General features: G+C 33.6%; 1 protein-coding gene and 1 non-coding gene across 5 annotated transcripts in view; one reads left to right on the top strand and one right to left on the bottom strand.

The window, feature by feature from the left end:
* The window catches only part of FBXW7 (F-box and WD repeat domain containing 7), a 228522-nt gene that overhangs the window by 39911 nt on the left and 165332 nt on the right, over positions 1-23279 (bottom strand). The window contains exon 1 of one of the 4 annotated variants that reach the window (XM_032855520.1): positions 21990-22172. The exons of the other annotated variants lie outside the window; for them this stretch is intronic. Within the exon in view, the coding sequence (XP_032711411.1) occupies positions 21990-22136 (147 nt within the window). The 5' untranslated portion in view covers positions 22137-22172. Of the gene's footprint in view, positions 1-21989; positions 22173-23279 lie in introns of those variants that run through there. 4 annotated transcript variants of the gene reach the window in all.
* On the top strand, positions 9406-9512 carry LOC116866764. The gene has a single exon (XR_004382462.1). It is a non-coding gene; the product is annotated as a U6 spliceosomal RNA (small nuclear RNA).

Below are 23279 nucleotides of genomic sequence, written 5' to 3'. Positions count from 1 at the left end.
CCCCAAACTCAAAGCCTCCTTTTAAGGAAAATTATTCATTGTAAAAAATTTTCAAGTCATAGAAACTGTTCATCATGTCCAGAACTAGGGAAAGGACTACTGCAAAGTAGAAGGTACGTAAGGTTCAAATACATGATATAAAGTATGGTACTTTGTAGAATAAATATGCAAATATTAAGTGTATGTGTATGTATGCCTAGAGAAAAGCCTATGTAAATACATAAATATATTTACAGTGGTCATCTAAGTGCCTTAATAAGAAGAGCTTTTTCCTCTTTTTTCTTACCTGCCAATAAACAAATTTATTTGCATAACCTTTGAGCACCTACTCTGCTAATAACTGTTCTAGGCTCTAGGTATAAGATGGCAAACAATGCAGATGAGCTTTCTACTCTCACATAGTTTACATTCTAGGAGAGGGGGAAGACACATAATAAGTAGACAATACATAAGTAAGATAATTTCATATAATGCTTAGTTTTAAGAGATAAACAGGGTGCTATGAAAGATGTAGGTACTAAGGGTAGTAGAGAAGTGTGGCTAATTTTGAATGGCATCACCCAGGAAACAACTGTTAAGTCAAAACGAAAGAGTAGCGCCTAGGATCAGCAAGAATAAGGCCAGTCTGGCTAGGATGGTGTGACGGGCACAAGATGATGTCAGACAGATAACCAAGGGCCAGATCATGTAGGATCTTGCAAGTCATGGTCAAGAGTTCGGATTTAACTCTAAGTGCAACGTGACCTCATTAGAGGATATCTAGAATGAGAGTAAACACAAAAGAACTTCTCTATGTATTTTTGCCTATATTATTTTTTATACTTTCAAAAATGCATATAAAATTAAAGATTGTTCACAAAATAATTCTCACTTGCTGAAATTAGAAATACAGAGACAATATATAGCTGTATTTGAACTCTTTCAACTCTTTCATCCAGCAATTACTCTTCCATTTCCGCATACTTACTCTCCAACTGAGCGCTTATCCCAAAAGGTTCCTTAACTTAGGAAAGAGAATTGGGATAGCAGGTAAGACTTAGTCTGTACCATGTGCCAAGCACTATCCTAAATCTTTATAGCAGCTAACTCAATTCTGTAAGAATGGAGGAGTTATCTACTATATCATATCTCTATTTCCTTGCTCTTCTACTTTCTATGTTCTGATTTTATCTTTACATTTGATAATTTACTCTTTTTTGAGAAAGACAGAGATGTTGGGCTCAGATCTCTGTAGATGGATCTGCCAGCCTTCTTTTAGCAAATGTCTACAATGGTGAAAGACATGGTTACCTTTAATTATTAGAGACAAAAGGATTTTACCCAAGGTATACTTTTTACTTCTCTGTGATCATAAAAAATTCCAGAAAATAATCACAGAATCTCAAAGTTGGAAAAAGCCTTCCAAAAGCTTAGTATAGCCTCATGTACGACCCTACTTAGGTACACCCTTATTAGCATGTAGTCATCCAAGATCTGCTTAATCTAAAATACATGTTTTTCTCAATTCAGTAATCTTTTATTGGTTTGCTTCCCAATTCTGATAATTATGTCCAATTATAAAATTTGACTAGCAGATACATAAAGTCCAGATTCAAACTTATTATACTTTTTAAAATATAGCCTCTCTTCTCATCTCAGTCATCTTACAAAATTTCCAGAATTTAAAGTGAGAGGGGATAACATTAACCAATCTTTTTAAAACTCTAGCTATGAATCAAAGTCTATGGACTAGGACTTATTTCACTTATTCAAAAACACTTAATAATTCCATATTGGTGGTAGGCCACTAAGAAACATAAATCACCCCAGGTTCTTGCTCTCGAAAGTGTGCATTATGGTGAGCTTTAATCAATTCTTTACTTACTTTAGAGTAGCTTGCCTACTCTTTAAGTATCTGTGTTTGATACAGCTGTCAGGTAAGGAGGGAAGAACCTAGTAATCATGCCCCACTACATTTAAAAAGGAGGATTCTAAAGATTCATTTTAGAAACATCAATTTACATTTTAAAGCAATTACTGTATATATAATTTAACAAACTACATTCTTTGCTTTGAAAGAATCAAGAATTATCTGACTAGCATAATGCCTACATGATCCCCTACCTTCTTAGGTACTTCCAACAGACTATAAAGATTCAGTATATAAAAGCAGAGTACAAAAAAAAAGGCTGCTCGAAATAGATGGTTCATAAGTGTGGTTTGACATAATTTTGCCTGTCATGGAAATATTTTCAAAATAACTATTCATCTGAAAAGGTATACGATCTATAGTAGTTTTTTATTCACAGTGAACTGTAAGATCAATGGTCAGGAACACTTTGACATTTTGGCAAAATCACTATAATAGAAATATTTTATTTATAAGTTATTTTCTTTATTAAAAAGTTATTTCATATTTAAGAACGCATTTATCTGTAAACACTCAAGGCCTCCAAATGTTTATAAATTAACTTTGAAAGTCTGCCACACCTGATACATGATTCTAAAAAGTTCTTTCTGCAGGATGGATATCGTGAGCTTTCTTCCAGCTGTGTGAACTCCTGGTATATAATGATGGCACAATGACTACCAAACAAATGTGCACTACAATTTAAAAACTTCTCTGTGCATACAGCTGGTCCACTGAGAACCGTTACATGGTGATTTGAGAACACTCCTGAAAAACTGAATCTTCAATTCTTTTTAATTGAGTCAATACATGTTCAAACTCTTACAACATGAAAAAAAAATCCTATGAGGAATAGCTTAACTGTACTAAAGCACATAAAGTCAAAGTTAGCAAAAAGATGTTGAACTATGGAATATTCTTAAAGTTGTAATATTTTGTTAGCTCTTGGGATAAAGACACACACACACACACACACACACACACACACACACACACCCCTCTTCATTTTCAGCCTTTCCTTTAAAGTTATTCTATCAAGAGACAAAACAGTATACTAAGAACATATTTCTCAAGAGAATTTAAATGAAGACATGGTAATCATCATGATCACAATGTAAAGAGATTAAAATTAAGTGGTATTTTAAAGATATTTTTATTCAACTCGCTTTTGCAAAAAAAACAGATTTTGTTAGACCAAGATGTAATTTACTCCCCACCAATTCATTTATTTCAAAGACTTTAACTTTGTGAAATGTATTACACTTGTTTTTCCACATAGGTAGTATAGAAAAAGGAAATTACCATGAGAAAAACTTATGGTGAGCCTCTAAACCCAAATTCCACTGTAATATTATTAGTTTCATCCAAATGAATCCTGCCCCATATAATGGTTTCCTATTTTCTAAACAATGAAACAAGATGGAAGAAAGAAAACTAAACAGTGATTCAAACATTTTATTTTGATAGAGCTACATCTGCTACATTAAAGAAATATCTAGCCAAGTGTTGTTGAAAGCCAGGCACTAAGCAAAAAGTAGCAATACTGAGCAAGATGTCATCTCTATCCTGGAAAAACTACTAATTTGGGTGGAAGGACAGTCAATTCGATTTTTAAAAAAGGACAAATCAATGTAATTGGTAAAGGAAATTGCTCAATTTATATGACAATGCATAGAGCTAGAGAGAGGAAGAGATATTTCCAAGAAACACAAGGTAATATTTTAAACCTAAAGAAAAAAGGGAAAGTAAACAATACTACACTTAATTTGAGTGCTCCTTTACTGCCCACCATTAAAAATATCATAAACTATTCCAGCTTAAATAAGCAACTGTTTAAAAAAATAAAGTTCTCTTAAGAAAATGAAGTATACAGAGAAGAGAACTAACAGGCACTCTTCTAGATGCTTACATAAAACTCACTGAAGCTGTCTAATGACCACATGAAGTAGGTACAGTCTTTCAGATGCGGAAACAGGCGCCAAGGGCTTAAGTGACTTGCCCAAGGGCATACAACTATTATAGGGTGTCTGGGATTTGAAGACAGGCAAATCTTGGTCTCCAGTTTACTGAAAATGATAATAGGGTTTTCTACCTACACAGCAATAAGTATTGGTAGTTAATAAATCTCTAGGATGTTTCCCAAGCAATTTCAGTATGCAGATGTATGATGTGTGCATGAAATCTATGTTAGAGTCACAGCAGACACAGAGAAAGAAGAGACAAACTAGATAGCTAATTGTGTACTCTGATACACTTTACTGCTGGGAATTTATCAAGAGCAGCTTGACAAAGAATTAATACGCTACTGCCAGTGCCTCCTTGGTGAAGGCTTGCTCCCATTATCTTTGACATTATATTGAGGGTAGGTAGCCATTGGTAGGCAGAGTGAATGAAAATCTATCTGATGAAAGGTGCTTACAGTAATACATGCATTTTGCTTCCTTTTCTAACCGCCCCTCCCACAAGAACTATTTTTACCCTCACTCCCTCATGCCTTTTTCTTTATATCTCTGAAACATGAAATAATGAAAAAGAGTTGAGAACAGAATACAGCAAAGTATCTCATTGGAGCCTCCTTTTGAAAGGGAGGATTTCTCCCTTACCCAAGTTATCTGAACACTATAGAAAACTGGCAAAAGTTATGTATCCCAATACTAAAGAAATGTTTTAAATGTTCTCATTGGTTATTACAACCCCAAAACATTTAACAGGGAATTATGACTTCCACTTGGTTCTGACTTTTTTAGTTTAGTAGACAGCCTAAAAATACGTGACTTGTTAACTAAGTAATAGTGTGGGGGGTATTTTTCGGGGTATATATACAACATATGCTTCAATATATGGTTATACTTTGGTCCTGTTTCTTAATTTCATCACACAGATCTTTTTGTAAGGACCAATCCATCTTTAAAAAATGTGAATTTGATCCATGTGTGGTTATCACTTCCTAGGTATAAACATCAGTCCCGATACATGCATATCTCTGTGATTCTATCCTATACTGTTTCAACTAATTATGTGTATTCTACCTGGGATACATAATTACAACAAATGTAGGTTTAAATGGTTATTTTAATTTCCTGCAAACACTCATTCAGTTGTATTTATTTGGATGCCTATCATACAAAAGTTAAGGACAGTCTCAGCTTCATGGCTGTGATAGGAGCTTTTATAGTGTGGTAGGAGAGGAAGATAATGAAATAAAACAAAGTAGAGATAAAATTATGGTAAATGCTGCAGTGTTAGGAAAATGCATTATGTTAAGGTTTTTACCTAGTCTGGGGGTTCAGAGAAGACCTCTCTGAAGGAATGACTAAAGTGTGTTGTGGTGGGGGAAGGGCACCCCTATGGCTGTAGAATAGAGGTTCTATGGCAAGTACAAAATGAGGCTAGAGGAGTAGATAAGGGCTAGATTATACAAGACCTCATAAAGGATTTTGGTCTTTACCACAGGAGTAATGAAAAGCTTATGCTGGATGTTGGTCAGGGGAAGGAGATAATCAGATATGCCTCTTGAAAAATCATTCGAAATGTAATATTAAAACCAGAATGGAAGGGAGAGTGGATGTGGCAGAAATTATATGAGGAAGTTATTCCATGAGACCAGGAAAGAGGGAATAGTTGCTTAGACTAGCTAAGTGCAACACATGAATAGAAGTGAACATTTAAGAGATATTTAGGACATAAAATGAATAGCATTTTGTGACAGATTGATTAGTTGTGAAGAATAAAGGAGGAGGAGTTATCAAGGATGAGACCCAAGTTTCTTATGCAACAGGATGAGGATACTAGACAAGAGTCAGACACTAGACAAGTTTGCTTGTTTTTGTTTTCTGGGGTAGGGAGGATCACGAAGTCCACGTTTGATCATATTTGGTTTGGTCATATCCAGGTGAGGAAATCATGCTCCAGGTAGCTCTGGGAACTCAGAACAAAGGTCTAGACTGGAGATAAAAACATGGGAATCATCTATGTATAGGCCTTCTCCAATTTCATTCTCAGAGCTACCTTCTCCTCATTCTAAAGCTGTTAATCACAGTACTTGAACCAATGCCTTGTCACAGTGTAGACACATTAATTATTTGTCCATCTTCCTCATTAAACCCTAAGCTCCATGAAAGCAGTGACCACTTTTATTTTGGTTCTTTTACCTCAGCTGCTTATGTAGTCCTTACACTTATCAGGGTATCAATAAATAATATTTACGTGAGATAATGAACAATGTAACACACACCTTAATCAATAATGACAGAATTACAGAAATAATAACTGGAAATTACTAATTTTCAGTGTGATTTGAAAAACTCATAATTTTCAGTATAAGGAAAGGTGATATAGGTGAACACATTTTATAAATTTATTATTTATTTAGTGCTATGTTATATATAATATTATTTGTAATATCTTATATAGCTATATACATATATTTCCCCTTCAGGGAAAAGTAATAAAATTTTCTAGATATTTACCAATTAAAGCATAAACCAAACTGGAAGAAAATATAGTTTGATATACAACAAAAATGCAATTATCTTTGTTATTAAAAATCAACCTGGCTTAGGACTTCCTGTACTTTTAAAAATGCCCAACAGAATACAAACTTTTACTATTCAAAGGGCCATACACGCTTTTAACATTAAATATGTACATCATTTCCCACAAATCTCAGTTAAAGTATTTTATTTATTCATTGGTATTAACTCAACAGATAGAATTTTTGTATCTCCATTTTACTGATAAGAAATCTGAAGCATGAGGGGCGCCTGGGTGTCTCAGTGGGTTAAAGCCTCTGCCTTCAGCTCAGGTCATGATCTCAGGGTCCTGGGACAGAGCCCCACGTCGTCGTCGGGCTCTCTGCTCAGCAGGGGGCCTGCTTCCCCTGTCTCTGCCTGCCTCTCTGCCCACCTGTGATCTCTGTCAAATAAATAAATAAAATCTTAAAAAAAAAAAAAAGAAATCTGAAGCATGAAAGTTTTTGAGAGTTACCAAAGGCACAATATTTGCTTGGAAAAAAAAATCTTTGGCAGTACATATTTTACTCTCTATGAACAAAATAACAGGCTAAGTGCCATTTCCATTAAAATTAAATTGGATACTACCTATTTTACATGTGATTGGCTCTTTTTATTTTGCTTTAGCTGCTTTTTATCACAATCTCCCACTGAAACAGGAACTACCAAGAAACACTACAGTTAATGAAAAGGGTCAAAAGGAATAAGATCCCACTGAAATACTTTTTTAAGCTACTGATAATTATTTCATTACTACTTCATTTGGTTTTGTGAATATGAAAAGCATGTAAGTAATAATTTTAACAAGTGATTCATTCTGGGGCATACCATTCACTTCTAACTTTGAATGGAGATAGAACATAATTCATCTTAAACTTCAATGGAGTCGACAATACAAAAAGAGGCATTTCTAAATCCTCTTTTGTTTTCATCTTCTAAGAAATATTTTAACACTTATATATTAAATCTGAAACCGTATTACATTGCTCAAAGTTTAAATACTTTTGTATATAATCAAAGTATGGGAATTTTAAGTAAATATATTGAAGAGTACAAAATACAGTGCAAGATGATGACAGACACTAGCAAGCAGTTTCAATGCTTTTATATTACATTAAAGAGAAAATATCCTACAATGAAAAAGGAAAAGCTGATAAAAAATATTTTTAGAAGAGGCTGTGGTTGGCCATTTATTACTTTTTTGTATTAGAGTTAATTAATATTCTGAAAAGGTCTACAAAACGCTGAACAACCTCTCAAGCTTTGAATTCATGGCACTGACCTTAGGACTTTCTCAGAATGATTTTTAATGCATCCTGTTATTAGTAAAACCTGTTCAAACACATGCCCCATCTGCCAACACCCCATCTGCAAAAGAGCGTCTTATTCTTGTAGACAGTACAACTTCTGCTTGCTTCCTTCTCTTCTCTACATACCAGCTGTATGGTAATGAGCATGAGCAGCTGAAAATACTGCACGATAACAAAGCTAATATGAAAACGGCAGAACACCACTTCCCCTCAATGCAGCAGTTGCAGCATGAACACTGCAGATAAGCTACTATACAGAGGTCGGGTGGGTGAGAATTTCATTTGTGTGTATTTCATTTGTGTGTACTGGGAGAATTGGGGGGGGCAGGGAATACACATTTGTGCGTGTGCATGTTCATCCACACGCGTGTGTGTTAAATATAGGGTTTCCACATAATTAAAAATTAAAGAGAACTAAGAGCAGCACAGGCTACCAAAGGAAGATCTAAATTTCTAAGCACGTTTGTTAAGACTTGTGAATCAATTCTTTAAATGCTTTAAGTCTCAATTCTTATGTAGTAATGATATTCCAGGGGCCATTTTGACAAGGTAGTTTTCAAATATGTTAACAAGTATGTTCCATTTCCTAATTAACTTATTTTGGGGCCTCTAGGGAAAGAAATGGAGTCAGAGCTTAAGATCATAATGGAAACTATTTGCTAGACATTTTAGCAACCAACATGTGAATCAATAAATTCTATTTTTAATTCTTATATAGCAATTTAAATTATTTTAATATAATGGCATTTGAAGCCAACATATTTATTCTAAACATCTGAGAGACTCCAAACAAAATACTAAGATAGCACATGTAACCTTAATTTAGTAAGACATAATGGGGTTAACTTTTATACATATGATAGTCACACTGAATGAATCTACATAATGTAAGTAGAACCAAATCACATTAACTTTTTATGTGCAGTAGCTTTCCATTTAGAGATTAACAGTCATTCAGGAAACTATTTAAGAAAAATGACTATTCAAAATTGGTACTATGCATTTTTGAATAAACTAAAAATGAAAAATATTCAAAACACTAACCATTAGTAAAAGAAATATGTATTATCATGACAGTAGAATTGTCATTTTAATCAACATATCTAAAAAAAAAAGTCTTGTGAACTTCACAACAGTTTTTAAGTTCTTCTTGCAGAACCATACCTTCTATAGGTTATTTCATTTTATTCTTACAATAATCCTATGAAGTAGGTACTTCTATCTCCATTTTACAGATGAGGCTTAGTAAGTGGTGAAGCTAAGAATGTAATCCTAAGTCTAAATGATTCTATCATCTATGCTGTTAAGCACTCCACTATTCTGCTATAAACTTCATAAGGGTGAAGATTTAAGTCTGTGCCATTCACCGTTGTACTCCAAATGCCTAAAGTAGTCCTGGACTCATAGAAGTTATAGATTGAATAAGTGGAAAAGAAAACTACTCAGTTGTTTCTGAGTGTAAATCAATTTTAATGGAAAAAAAAAAACTATCCATTTTGTAATAACCCTAATCGTTCTGATACTGAAAAAAAAAATACCACTTAAAGAATCTTAAAATAAGATTGTTTAGTAATCCAAGTTTTGTTCACTTGTCAGACTGAAAAATTAAGTCCTTATTAAAAAATTCCCATAGTTAAAGATCCATTTTTGAAAAGGTTGGTACAGATAGAATGAAAGCAAAATTGCACTAATTTTAGTGCTCACTTTGGCAGCACATATACCAAAACTGGAATGATACAGAGAAAATTAGCATGGCTCCTGCACAAGGATGACATGCAAATTCGTGAAGCATTGCACTTTTTTTTTTAAGGGCAAAATTGCACTAATTTTAGCATTTTGTCTATTTTTGCAAATCCATTTACATGTCCTCATTTTTACTGTCTAACAATAAAAGTACATTTTTTCTTATTAACTAGCTTAACATATTCCTTGACTTCGAAGATAAACCAAGGCCATGAGTTTCCATAATACAGAAGCTTTTGTATAATATATATAAGAAGCTAAATTGAAAGAAGAGTTCGAACTTAAACAGTCCCATTCATCCTTTAAAATGTAAGACCTACAGCTAGCTACATTTTTGCAAAGAACAAACTTTTAACACCACTTACTGATTCAAAAATTCCACAAATTCAGACAAGATTTACAAAAACAGTATTATACTGCCCCTACATGTTCAAACTAGTAGCAACAATGACATTTTAAAATCCAAAGTGATAATGCAGAGATTTCTGCGGATTATTGAAAAGCTGTTTAAGCTTAAATTGCTCCCAAGTGAACTATATGAAATCACTCACACATAAAAATGTAATTAAATATAGGAATAACCCACAAGTTTCAATTTTCATTTTCAATAGTAGGAAGGAGAAAAAATTCTTAAGTTCATCCAATATTACATTTTTTCCTCTCAAAACCGATTTCTCTATTATTACATGTAAATATCACAGAATAACAATAAACAAATAGCTATCCATGTGATTTTAGAGTCAGTATTAATTTGATAATGTTTGAGAAATACTTGCTCCTACTTGCTTTTCCTTTAGACCTACATAAATGTCAATAAAGTTTATAAATATATGAACATTTATATAAAGACTACCAAAGTTACAAGAGAAAGCTTGATTAATCTCAGATTTACTATTTAAAAAAATCTATATTCTCACAATTTAGGAATAAAACGCTATGCGTGCAAATAAAGAGATGTGCTGCATCAAGAGGTAAATGGAATGTAAATTGAAATAACTGAATTATAACTCCTAACATTTAGAATGTTGTTGACTCTACCACAAATGGTAGTCCTTTCTGCCATTACTTCTATGGTGAAATTTCTATCATATTAAAAAAATCTTGGGGTGCCTGGATGGCTCAGCTGGTTAAGCAACTGCCTTAGACTCAGGTCATGATCCTGGAGACCCAGGATCGAGTCCCACATCGGGCTCCCTGCTCGACAGGGAGTCTGCTTCTCCAGTTGACCTCTCTCTTCTCATGCTCTCTCTCTCTCTCTCTCTCAAATAAATAAATAAAATCTTTTAAAAAAAAATCTTAGGGGCATTGGGTGGCTTAGTCAGGTTAAGCATCTGCCTTCAGCTTGCGTCACGATCCCAGTGTCCTGGGATTGAGCCCTGCATCGGGCTTCCTGCTCAGTGGGGAGGCTGCTTCTCCCTCTCCCACTCCCACCACAGGCATTCCCTCTCGCTGGCTCTCTGTCAAATTAGTGAATAAAATCTTTAAATTATCCCTATCATTATTTATACCTACCATAAACATATCTACTAAAAATTATATCTACCATTATTTAACTGATTTATATGTGAAACACACATTAATTTATGCAGCTTTCCACAAGTCAGAAATAGGGCCAAGAACTCTAATCTGACCCAGGAACAATCCAGAAAGAAATCACTAGGTGAGCCTAGTAGGATATTATTGAAGTTTTCTTCCAAGAATATGAAAAAATGAAATAAAATAGAATCATATTTAATCTTTCAGAACCTCAAAATACTATTCCGTGCTAGATACTATCTAACAGTATTTGAAAACCAGCAGATTATACATATCAATAAAGTCACCAAGTCAGAGAAAGTGTGCGTCTATGTATGCATGCATATGTATGCAGGTACCCACATATACATACGGAGAAACTGTAAGACAAATTACCACCAGATGATTTAGAAAAGTGTACCACAGAATGAAGAAGTCTGGTGACACAATGTATACTGGAACAGACCAAACATGCTGTCCAATCCTAGGCAGAATTCTCAGGGTCACTAAAATGTTAACTTATATAAAAGGGTGGATTTTTTCTGCTTTGTTCACTAATATATCTGAAGTGCCCAGAACTATGCCTGGCAATTAATGGATGCTTATGTGTTGAATACATTAATTAATCCATGTTCCTCTGATTTTGATGTGACTACAAAATGGGGACAATGAGATACATCTCTCAGAGACAGAAAAGCATCTGTAGCCTCCTTAAAGGAAGGAAGGTCTCTGCCTTACTCATCTCTGTTATAGTAGCAACACATACAGGGAGTAGGCCTAATACAGATTAGCAGAATAAAAACGAATTTAGTAGTATTAATTTTCCATGAAGTAAAAAAGTGACAGAGGTTCTCATTCCTCATTTAATGAATATGTCTGCTAACAAGAGTTACATTTCTCACTGAAGAAAAATAATATATAGGCTCTGAACTACCATATTATATGGAGCTCCCTATAACTAGGTTAGTAAAATTTAAGTATTCATTTATATAATGTATGTTTTAAAGGATTTAAATATGCATGCACTCAGAACTTAAGGCTTTGACTATTTTGACATTTCAAAGTGTATTCCATTTTTTGTATGTGGGTGACAGCTGTAAAACTCAAAGGTCTGTGGAGTTAGTTCCACAATTTTAGAGAAAGCTGTGTTGCTGACTTCAGAACTTTTTGGAGTTTAGAAAAGTAATATGGTGCATATATATTACTTCCAGTATATTATACATTAATATTTTTGCAGAAAGTTCACGAGTATTCAAATAATAAAACTGATTATCTTAAGTTACTTAGAGTTAGGTTTGGCTAACTTTAAAAAAAATTCTTAGCTCTCAGGGCTTGCTGGACATCTGGTCTGCAGACAAGGGACAGTGGGCAGCAAGTTTATTTTTTAGCATATTTTTCATCTGTCTCCCATACTACATCTTAATAGCCCTTGCCCTGTGATGCTAAAGTAACTAAACTATTTGAACAGATTGTTATCTATCAACAACAGGGATAAAAATTCATGGCAGTTATTTCTACAATGTAGTTGTAGACTTACACATCACATTATAATTTGTTTTACATTCATGTCTGACAATTGAGGCACACATAATATGAGGACATCACTTGATGACAAAAACATCTAGAAAGCAATGTTGTCAGTAATAAGATACTGAGGCCATCATGAGTAGTGGGAACAAAGTAAGAATTACGTATTTTAAAACCAAGGATTACACAGCAAAAGTTACCCCTTACAACACATGGAAACTAAGGATCTGTTCACTCAACAACCTTACCAAGGTCAGTTTACCACAGTGTTTGTGATGCTAGAGCCAGATGCCTGACATAGAATCTCCGCTCTATCACTTATTAACTAACTCTAGGGCACATTACTTACCTTCACTATGCCTCAGACTCCTCATCTGTAAAATAGGGATACTATAGTACAACACCCACTTTACAAGGTTATCTTAAGGGTTATATGAGTTCATATGTGGAAAGTATAGTGCTTCCCCTGCATCCCAAGTTAGACTCTATACTATTAACCCTATTTTACTGTCATCAAAACACTAACATTAGTGACTATTTTCTGTTTCCATAAAGTAAGCTCCATGAGGACATGGCCTCTACCTAGTTCACTGTTGTTATAGCCATAGGTTCTAGAAAATTTTCCAGCTCTGTTCTAAGTGCTCAATATATATTTTCTGGCTGATAGTAATACTGATAAATGTCATGTCAAGATATAAGCAATAATTTGAAGCAGTATAAATGTGAAATGTGAAAAGACGAGATGTAAGCACAAGCAATAATACAAGTTCCTTCTGCCCATCACTTTTCTCATCATCTGCTTATTAGCAAACACCATGTTTTAATTCAAAGTTACTGTGAAGCCTTTCCTGAATCATTTGCTTTGAGTATTTTGTACTCATAGTACTTTGTACATGGGTGCATTCAAGCAAAATTATACTTTTGTACTATAAAGGTTTAAGGTTTTTACCACTAGACTAAGATGCATAAAGGATTGTAACTTTTCACTTTTGTATATCCACAGGTAGAGAGGATGAAGAATCATCACTTTTATTTATAGCTAGTACCCTCCACAGTACAGAGAATAAGACCGCAAGAAAATTTATAATTTATATTCTGTTTACTCAAGTTTATGCATGACACATGAAACATTCTTAAGAAGAAAAGGCCTGACAGGATTTAAAATAGAATGGTCTGATATGTGGTAACTAATTCTATTACTGGCTAAAAAAAAAGTAGTGACAATAAACCATATCAGATCAATTGAAAATGCTTGAATTTTTCAAGTTCAAAATTTTCAAGTTGAAAAATTTCCCCCAGTTCCAGTGGAATATGTGTGTAGGGAAAATAACCAAAGGAAGTCACATTTTAGTTTACTCAAAAAAAAAAAAAAATCAGGTAACCTATTAAAATTTCCCTCCAAACTTGCTCATATCACCACCCTGTTCTTTTTTCTCTCCAAAGTATTGTAATTTTTTCCCTTTATTTCAGCATTTTCTGACATTTTTTGGCTACTGTAGAATCTCAAAAGTGCCATGGAAATAACTTTACCCTACGTTTGTTTCTCCTTCATTTTCAAAATTGGTGAGTAGTAATTACTTTTAAAATTAAATGTCAAATTGTATCTGAGTTTATTTAAATTTAGAAAATGAAATATTCAAATCACAGCTGCACAGTCATTTAAAAACATTTAGTAAACAAAAACATGCCATATTCTTAACAGAACAAAAACTCCTTCAGAATCTTCCAAGTTTAACACATACTTCAACGAATTAGTCATAAGAATATTTATACTAACTTTCTCCTGCATATCACTAGGAGCATAAAAAGACATGAAGTATAATTTCTGAACTCTTAAGAGTTTATAGCTTAACTGGGGAGACAAGATAACTAAATGGAATAACATCACCGGGCAGTACATATTTGCCTAAGGGCCAAAGGTAATGGCAACAATTACAGTATGTTCCACTGATGGATGAGGACAACAGTGGATGTAATCAGTGCCAGGAGAAAGGTTCCAACCAGAGAGGGAAGCTACTGTGAGGTCCTGGAAAGAATCTAGAAAGAAAGAGGCACAAAACAGACTGGTCTGGGGGAAAGATGGAGGATGCTGGCTTTTTAAAGGATTCATATTTCTGTATGTTGGGGAAACATCCATCTATTTCTAATTGGCTAAGAGTTCCATGAAATGGATATTGAGGGGCGCCTGGGTGGCTCTGTGGGTTACGCCTCTACCTTCGGCTCAGGTCATGATCTCAGGGTCCTGAGATCGAGCCCCGCATCTGGCTCTCTGCTCAGCGGGGAGCCTGCTTCCCTCTCTCTCTCTGCCTGCCTCTCTGCCTACTTGTGATCTGTCTGTCAAATAAATAAATAAAAATCTTAAAAAAAATAAAAATAAATGGATATTGAGTTTCATGAAGTGACTTTCAGGAATCAATACATTTTAAAAGAGCAGACTTGCAACAACTACTTTCAGTAAGAATTAATCATGGCTGGACTAGATTAAAAATAAATAAATAAATAAAAATTTAAAAAGGTAAACCTGGATTGGGGCTAAAGGCAAAACTATGCCAGAAATGTAAAACTAAGTAGTAGTGTTATAAGGAATAGGCAAATATTTCTGGCAGCTGCTCTTGTTAGTATGAGAAGTACTCTTGTCGTAATATTATTAATAGCAATATACTTTGGGAGGGGCTGTCATTTATACTATGCAAATATTACCCTAAAATTCAGAAATATAAAAGGATAAACTAAGGTGATGCAAAAACTGAAAAAACCCTAAGACTTACAGTAAAGATAATGTAATAAATCATAAAACTATACATGTGGATCATCTGCTAGATAAAAACCCAGATTATAGTTTTAAAACTATAGGAGGAGTAGAAAAAAATTGTAGTTGAAAATAATAGAGGTGACAGGTCCATGACAAATATTTTCCAGAAAGAATAAAAAATAAAATCACACATGCAACAAATAATTTCTTGATTTACATAGATCATTCATTTATATGAAGCTGTAAGTATAAGCCTATCTCATTATTTTTTCAAAAGGAAAAAAATTCCCTATGATAAAAAATCTAGACTGATACAATTAGAAATACAATGACATAGTATTAACTAAGCAAAATCCACAAAACTTTATCACATAGGGATAAATTTCCTTAGAATATGATTTCTTACTCTTTAAACAATAGAAATCCCTCATGCTGGTTTTTCATTGGTATTGCTTTCTGGAAAACAATTTAACAGTATTTCTCAAGAATCTAAAGAAGTTCATACTCCTTGACCCAATAATTCTACTTCTAGAAATCTGTGGATAGAGATGTTTAGGATTCATGTATAAAAAAGTTCAAAGCAGGTCATTGTCTAAATCAACAATATGAGGAAAATTTTGGAAGAGTAGATTATATATTTTTAAGCAACCTCAATTATGGGAAACCACCAACAATATATTAACAGTGAATTAAAGTACCAATATTCCTAAAAAATTATTTACTTAAAGTTGTTATTGTAGTTATTTTTCAGCAGTGGAACTACTGGTAATTTAGTAAATTGTAAAGGAAAATATTTTTTCTAAATTTTACGTATTGAGTATGTCTTATTTCTGTGAAGAGAACTAAAAGATATTAATTATTGGAAGAAAGTTAAAATTCCCTGTCCATCATTGAATTTGGAGGATTTGGGAGATTATTAAATTCAGAAGGGTACTAATTCACAAGCTGGCTTTAGCAAAAGAGTTTATGATGGCCTACTCTGGGGTACATACAAAATGGAACTTCCCACAAATGGAACTAACCGTAGGGTAAGTAATTAGATACCTTGTTTTTTTTTAAAGAAAGGTAATACAACTATTTGACAAAACTGGCAGACCTTTGCTGAAGAGGTACTGATAGACTGGTCAATACTCTATGAAAGGAGCATAATAGATTAATATTACATACTGCTTAAACTAACTGAATATTATACATACAAAAAATAGCTAATTAGATTATGCCTGAATGAGGTTAAAATTTTGAATATAGGTTTATCTAGTATCGTTGATAACTCAACAATGAAGAAAAAACTTAAACTCAAGACAGCACTGAAGCTAAGACAGGTAAAATGCTGTTTAAATTTTTGTCCTCACTGTCAAAAGTACTGGTTGAGCAAACTGATGAGAATGACACCGCACTGCAGTCGGAGGATGCTTTATCTGTCCAGACAAGCTGCTCTCAGTTGTTGTCTGCCAACCACAGACCCTGAGGTATGACAAAGATTCTCTTCTTGACCAAACTCTAGATAGGCTCTGCTGAGCTCTTTTTCAGCTAAACCCTGTCCTTGGGCACGTTGTCAAGAGCAAGAATCCTACTTAGTTTAACCAGACTCCTCCCAATCTTGGTATCTGACCACCTTCCATAATTGCTGGGTTCCTCATCTTCTATCATCCGCCACTTGATGTCATGTCTGACCACTTTGGTTACACTGGTTTACCCAGAAGCCTCCCCTCTCCACCAGTGTTTCCTCTTAGTAATTTTCTCCCCACTGACCCCTCGAAACTGTTCCTTGGCTATAAACTCTCACTTTTCTTTGCTGTATTTGGAGTTGAGCCCAATCTCGCTCCCCTACTACAAAGCCCCTTTGTAGTAGTTCCTATAACACCACAGTACCCCTGAACAAAGTCTATCTTGCCATTTGAACAAGTGACATGAATAATTTTTTAACAGGTATCATCACTCAGCTTATAAAGACAACAGACAAACATGCATACTGTTCAAATATCTCCAGTTTTTTATTACTATAATTATTGTGTAATCTGTAGGGTAATTTCATAAGTGAAACATCTTAAAAGAGATTACACCAAAAACCCTGTATTTATAAATGCTTTATCATATCAAAGTTATTTGTAAGTTACTTGTTTTAATCTTTGAATCTATTTTCTCACAGAAACAAGGTCAACAATGATAGCCTCCCAGGCTTACCCTACAAAATACTAAGAGTAGTTGAAAAGTATTAAGTTCACATAAAAACAAAATGTATAAAGAGAACGGCTACTGCTATTAGCTGCAGCAATCATGCACTCTGCAGCTAAATGCAGCTTTACTACTCACCAGGAAAACTGGGGAAGATTAGCTGGTCTGAGCCTCCGTTTTCTAGTCTACTGAATTGGAGAGAATACCTAATTTAAAGTACTTAACAAACATTTAAGTCATTTAAGCATTCAGTGGGTTAAAATATACAAAACAACTAAAACAGTGCCTAGAATACATAGTGGGCTTTTCTAAAAAAGATAGCAATTATTAATAGCCTTACTATACTAATACTGTATACTAAGAAGAGAATAAGCAGTGTGTTAAAATTCTAGCAGTTAGCCACACAAAGATTCTTTTCTACAAAATTACAAAAGAATTAGAAAAGAAGATGATGGTTTTAAAGGAAATGTAAGACTCATGGCTTTAACTAGCAATCTCATTCTAAAAATTTACCATAAGCTGAAACATATATAAGCAAAAAGATATATGCACAAGATTTACTGTAGTATCATTATAATCACATAAACCTAGATTTCACTCTTGTTTGAGTAAAGATTTATTAAAACACAGTCATGTCCATTCACCCATTCATTTAAGTATTATCTATAGCTGCTTTTGTGCTCCAGTGGAACAGAAGAGTAGTTCTGATAGTGACTATAGGGTCCACAAAGTCTAAAATATTTACTGGCCCTTTGAAGAAAGTCTGACTTAAGCTAACCTGGAATGATAAAAATACACAGAAGTGATATTCACATTTTCTCAAATGACACGAATATTCTACTTTAATTTCTACTTTTACTTTGAAGAAAAATTATTTTAAATGTGGTATTTTTAATAGAATTTGATATGGAACGTAATTCCTACAAAACTGTTTTCAACTATCAGAAATCCCAGTCATTTATTTCATTATTGCTTGAGCTCTTTTGTCTCAGGAGAACAAGCCCTTGTCCCATATTGACCCCACCTCACCACCCTACTAACCCACCAGCAGTTCTCCACGCTTTGTTTCCAATGCTTATGCGGCAAAATCGGTACACAGTTCAAGCCCAGGAATATATAGGAAACTCTCAAAACAATATTTTGTCTGTAAGTCAGCAAAGTCCGATAGCTTTAAAAGCCCTATATAAACCACTGCCATTTGCATGTCATCTGGAAATTTCTATCAAAATAACAATGAAGAGTAACTTTATGAGAATACTGTAAATGTTTAAAAAGCTCCCAAACAAAATGAGTTAAGAAATAAAATTTAAGCACTGAAGTACATTTTCTTTGTATTATTAGTTGTAAGGTGTTCTTTCTCTTATCACTAAAAAGAAAAAAAATGCTGCTAGATAAGCTATAAAATTCCATCAAAATGTATCTAAGGTACATTATTTTTTCATATTTTAAACACTTCTTAGGTATGCTCAAAATGCGAAAAAATAATGTACCTTAGGATTTAAGAAACAGCATATTACCATAATTAGGCATCCCAATTTCAAAGAAAATTAAAAATTTCCAGTGATTTTATAGATTAAATAAGCTTTTCCTAGAAAATTCCTCTTCTACTAAAAGACAACTCTTTAAGAATACTCAACTAGTACTCTCAAATACTCCTGATCCAATTACCTATAGGGCTTTTAAAAATATAGATAGATCCCTAAACCTTAATCCAGATCTCTTACATAAGGCTATCCAAAAGAGTTGGTAACCCAGGATTCTATGGTTTTTAAGATTGGCTGATTTGGAGTGTGAGCAACCAGGCGGAGGAGCAGAAGGAGAGGGAAAAAGAGAATCCCAGAGTGTGGAGTCTGATAGGGACTCATTCCCACAACCCTGAGATCAGGATCTGAGCCCAAATCAAGAGTTGGACGCTTAACCGACTGAGCTACCCAGGTTCCCCATTTTTAACAAGTTCCAAGTGTAACTTAGTACCAAGAATGCCTGAGCAATCATAAATAAATAATGAGGACCTTAATACTAAAAATATTTTCATTTACAGTAACTGAGTAATAGCTAGATTGCTATTTCTTTACTGTTGTTAGTATTAAGTCGATTGCTATTTCTTTACTGTTGTTAGTATTAAGTCCAAAGTACCTGAGGAGAGACCAGAATAATTTATATAATATTAAATTTGACTACCAATACCAATATTACACTTAATAGTAGGTCAATAAATTTTCTGAAAATATTTCAAGAGATAAAAATTGAGGTTGTGGTTATAGCAACTAAAAGATTGTTTCACAATTTTTGAAGTTATTTTATTGTGCAAACACTAAATGGATCAACATCTATGAGGGATGGAGAGACAATAAAATATCATGTTTTTCAAATTTTAATAGGTCAAGACTGTTACAAGTCTTACTAGGAGGTCACTCTAGTGCACATTAGCTCACTATCTAGAAGAAAAAAATGGCCTACAAAATACAGAAATCTACCTGCTTTATGTACTTTGCAATGTAGAACAATCTGCTTGAAAGCAAAATATGCCCAGTGTAAGAGATATACTAGATGTTACACACAAAATGACTAATTATATATCATACCAAAAGTCTTCCTTAAATCTTTGATAAAGAAAAATAATATTCTTAAAATGTTTATTATCAATTTACCAAAGTTAATAAATTAAATAACAAAGAACATGCAAGCCAATTAAAAACTATCTAAATTAACCAGTCATGAAAGGGGGGGGCGGATATAATTACATGATCCCTCTAGTATTTCTAGTACTCAGAGTCAATGAGTTATGTAATAGTAAGTTACTGGCAGGTAGGCAGTCCAAAACTGAATGTGTTTTTTAGTTATCTTCCCAAAAAACTTTCTCGTATGAATTTTATTTTTCAAATCTAGTTCTCTTCTACTGTTACAAATGCAAGGCTATAAATTAACATAACATAGTAACCCAGAAAAGTCAAGCTGCATAGTGACCCTAGGAAGCCCTCAGGGAAAGCCTTGAAGTTCTCTATTAATTTTATAGAATCTGCTCCCAAGCCTTTTAAGTTTCATGTACATGTTAGAAAATAATGGTAGAAAACATACATTGTGATATAATGAAATAATCTGCCATATATTGTACCTAAGAATTTATTAGAAATACTCAACAAAGAACAAGATTATCTTGATTGTTAATATCTTAATCCTTTCATTTAAAAAAACCACACTTCTTTTCCTCCATTTAAAAATTTACTTGGGTTGGTATTTTCTTTTATAGAAGTGTTAAAATAATAAATTAGTTTATTAATGACTTTAAAGCTATTAGTGGTCCCTGTGTAAATGCTTAAATCAGAACAGTGACCTCATTCAGAAGTTATAAAAGTGACAAAGCAAAAGAGGACAAAATAAACAGTTTCTGACAACATAGTAAAGAAGAAAATAAGAGGGTGATGGAGATATTTGTATTCCATGTTCAATGTTGAAATTGTATTATTTAAACTTCACTCAAAATATTTTCAACATGGCTAACACTTGTTTCGAGTAGAAGTGGAAACTACTCCAAAGGAGCTAAGATAATTAGAAAACACATTTTTACGAAGGATAAGTCCCAGCAAATAAAAGATTGTTTTTACTAAGGAGAAAAAAATACTTTTCAGGTGTTGTGTGTTGATCTTCTTGTTTAGTAGAACATTTCCCCTTCATTTTTTTTTTTCTTCTTAAAAAAGGGAACTAAAACATTAATAGCACTGTTACATGTAAATACCCGTTTAATCTCAGGTTTTTGTGGGGATTTTTGGTTTACTGTGTTCAGGATCATAAACATATTTTAGATCTAAAAATATATCACTCTAGTTAATAATTCAAACTAGCAATGCCAAGTTAACTCAAAAAATACAATAAAACTGCTAATATTAACAGGGTCAGAACTTGGTGAGGGAAAGGAGAATGTTATCCTGAAAAACATCCAATAAATCATAACTTGATTATACGTTAGCATAAGTTCTACAAAATGTTTGTTAGTTCAGGATTGTCTATATATAAACTCTATCGTAACTGCCACACAATAGCATGCTATTTTTATTTTATATAACAGCAAAAAGTAAAGTCCCTATTACATTAAGTTTGAATTAAAGAAACAGCATTTTTTAAAAAATAATACAGCTCTAAGGGCCAGATAAATCTAGGGAACTTGGAGTACTCTTTATAAAGAGTTAATGTAATTCCCACGTATAAGAAGAATGCCACCAGCTTCTTGCTTTTCCCACAGAATAAAAACTACCAATTTGGGGTTGTAGTATTTGCCAACATATTTTAAAACATAGTTTTTACATTTACCATTTTTGAATAAATTTAAAGGATTCTAATATCATGAAAAATAAATGAGAGAGGGAACAAAAGGTGGACTGGGTAACCTTGCCCTCCAGGCTTCTCATCATACTATTATAACTCCCACTTATTTAAGTTTTATCTGGCTACATGATGCACTGATAATTTTATTTATAAATATCAATTGAAAGCCCAAGCATTTCTTCACTAAAGGAAAAAGAAGAACTTCATTTAAATAAATATTCCTATTTTTCAAATGCAAGACTTACCCGTCTTCGACAAAAGGGGAGGCCTTGGGCAATGATGCTAATGCTAAATATCTTCATCACAGTTTGATGTGGCAGAGGCTCTTTTGCACTTTTAAGATCAACAGGAACCAAGCCATGGTTTAAAGTAGCTTTTCCTGGTTTTGACATTTTAAAACTCCTCTTGGTTGATGAATACTTTCTACATGTAATACAGGCACATTACTAAAAATTTTAACTACCAAATTAAAATATAATTTGCTAATTAAAAAACAAAAAAAAGGCTGAGAACCCAAGGCCTGCTGCTTTTGTCTTTCAACCTTCTCCTACCAAATGTCCTGACCTGTCTGAGGCTTGGTGAAGTGCAAACTATCCTAGAATAGCCAGGAATTATAAACTAGTGAAGTGAAAGCTCCTGCTCCTGCCAGTCAAACAGCTGGTGAACCTCCCATACAAAGTCAGTAATGTGAATACAGCCAAAGCAGGGCAATGCTGTAGGGTCTCTTTTAAACTTCTCCAACTACTAACCCAAGTATTCCCTAGAAAGTGAAAGTAAAGTTTTCTTTACAAAAATCCTGTATTTTCTCTAAAATACCTTGAGTCTTCCTTACCCAAATATCAGCATTAATATTTTAGGAATGTTTTGAAATGTGCTTCAAATTTAAGGACAGCATTTATGCATGCTCAAAAAATACAAACACATATGTGTTCTTAGATATATTCAGAATGAACACTATATTTTCAACCGTTTGTCTTAAGCATGCTCTCTTTTCCTTTTTCATACAACCATTCTTTATTTCATACTAAGACGTTAAATCGACTCTATCTCTCTAAGGCTATTAATAGGCACTTCACATTAATCTTATAAGTAGACATTTTAGTTGTTTGCAAATGTCAGTTCAAATTCTCAAAAACACAGTGATTCTACTTAAAAGTATGTCATGTGATTAAAGATATTTTTTTGAAAAACCCAAGTATTTATAAATGTAGCTTATGATGGGAAACATTTATAGTCAAATAATTACTAACCAGTTCATCACAAATCCTTAGTGCCTAATTTCTCCAACATACCATGGTCAGAAATATCTTCCTAAAATGCACAGAAAGAATACGGTGTACAATCTACTCCTCAAAAACTTCCCCCATATGTTCCCCAATGCCTAAGATACAATATGGAGATGAAGACTCTCCTCAGAGTGGCTCCAAACTAATCTTTCCCACATTACCTCAAATATTTTCCGAAATTAAGCACTTAATGCCAGATAATTAATACTATACTTCATATTCAAACCCATGAACTAGGCTGTCATGAAG

This window comes from Lontra canadensis, unplaced genomic scaffold, assembly GCF_010015895.1.
Source record: "Lontra canadensis isolate GAN:19392208 unplaced genomic scaffold, GSC_riverotter_1.0 scaffold10, whole genome shotgun sequence".
Lineage (NCBI taxonomy): Eukaryota > Metazoa > Chordata > Mammalia > Carnivora > Mustelidae > Lontra > Lontra canadensis.
The sequence above is the reverse complement of the archived record's forward strand: the minus strand, read 5'-3'. Positions and strand labels throughout refer to the sequence as shown.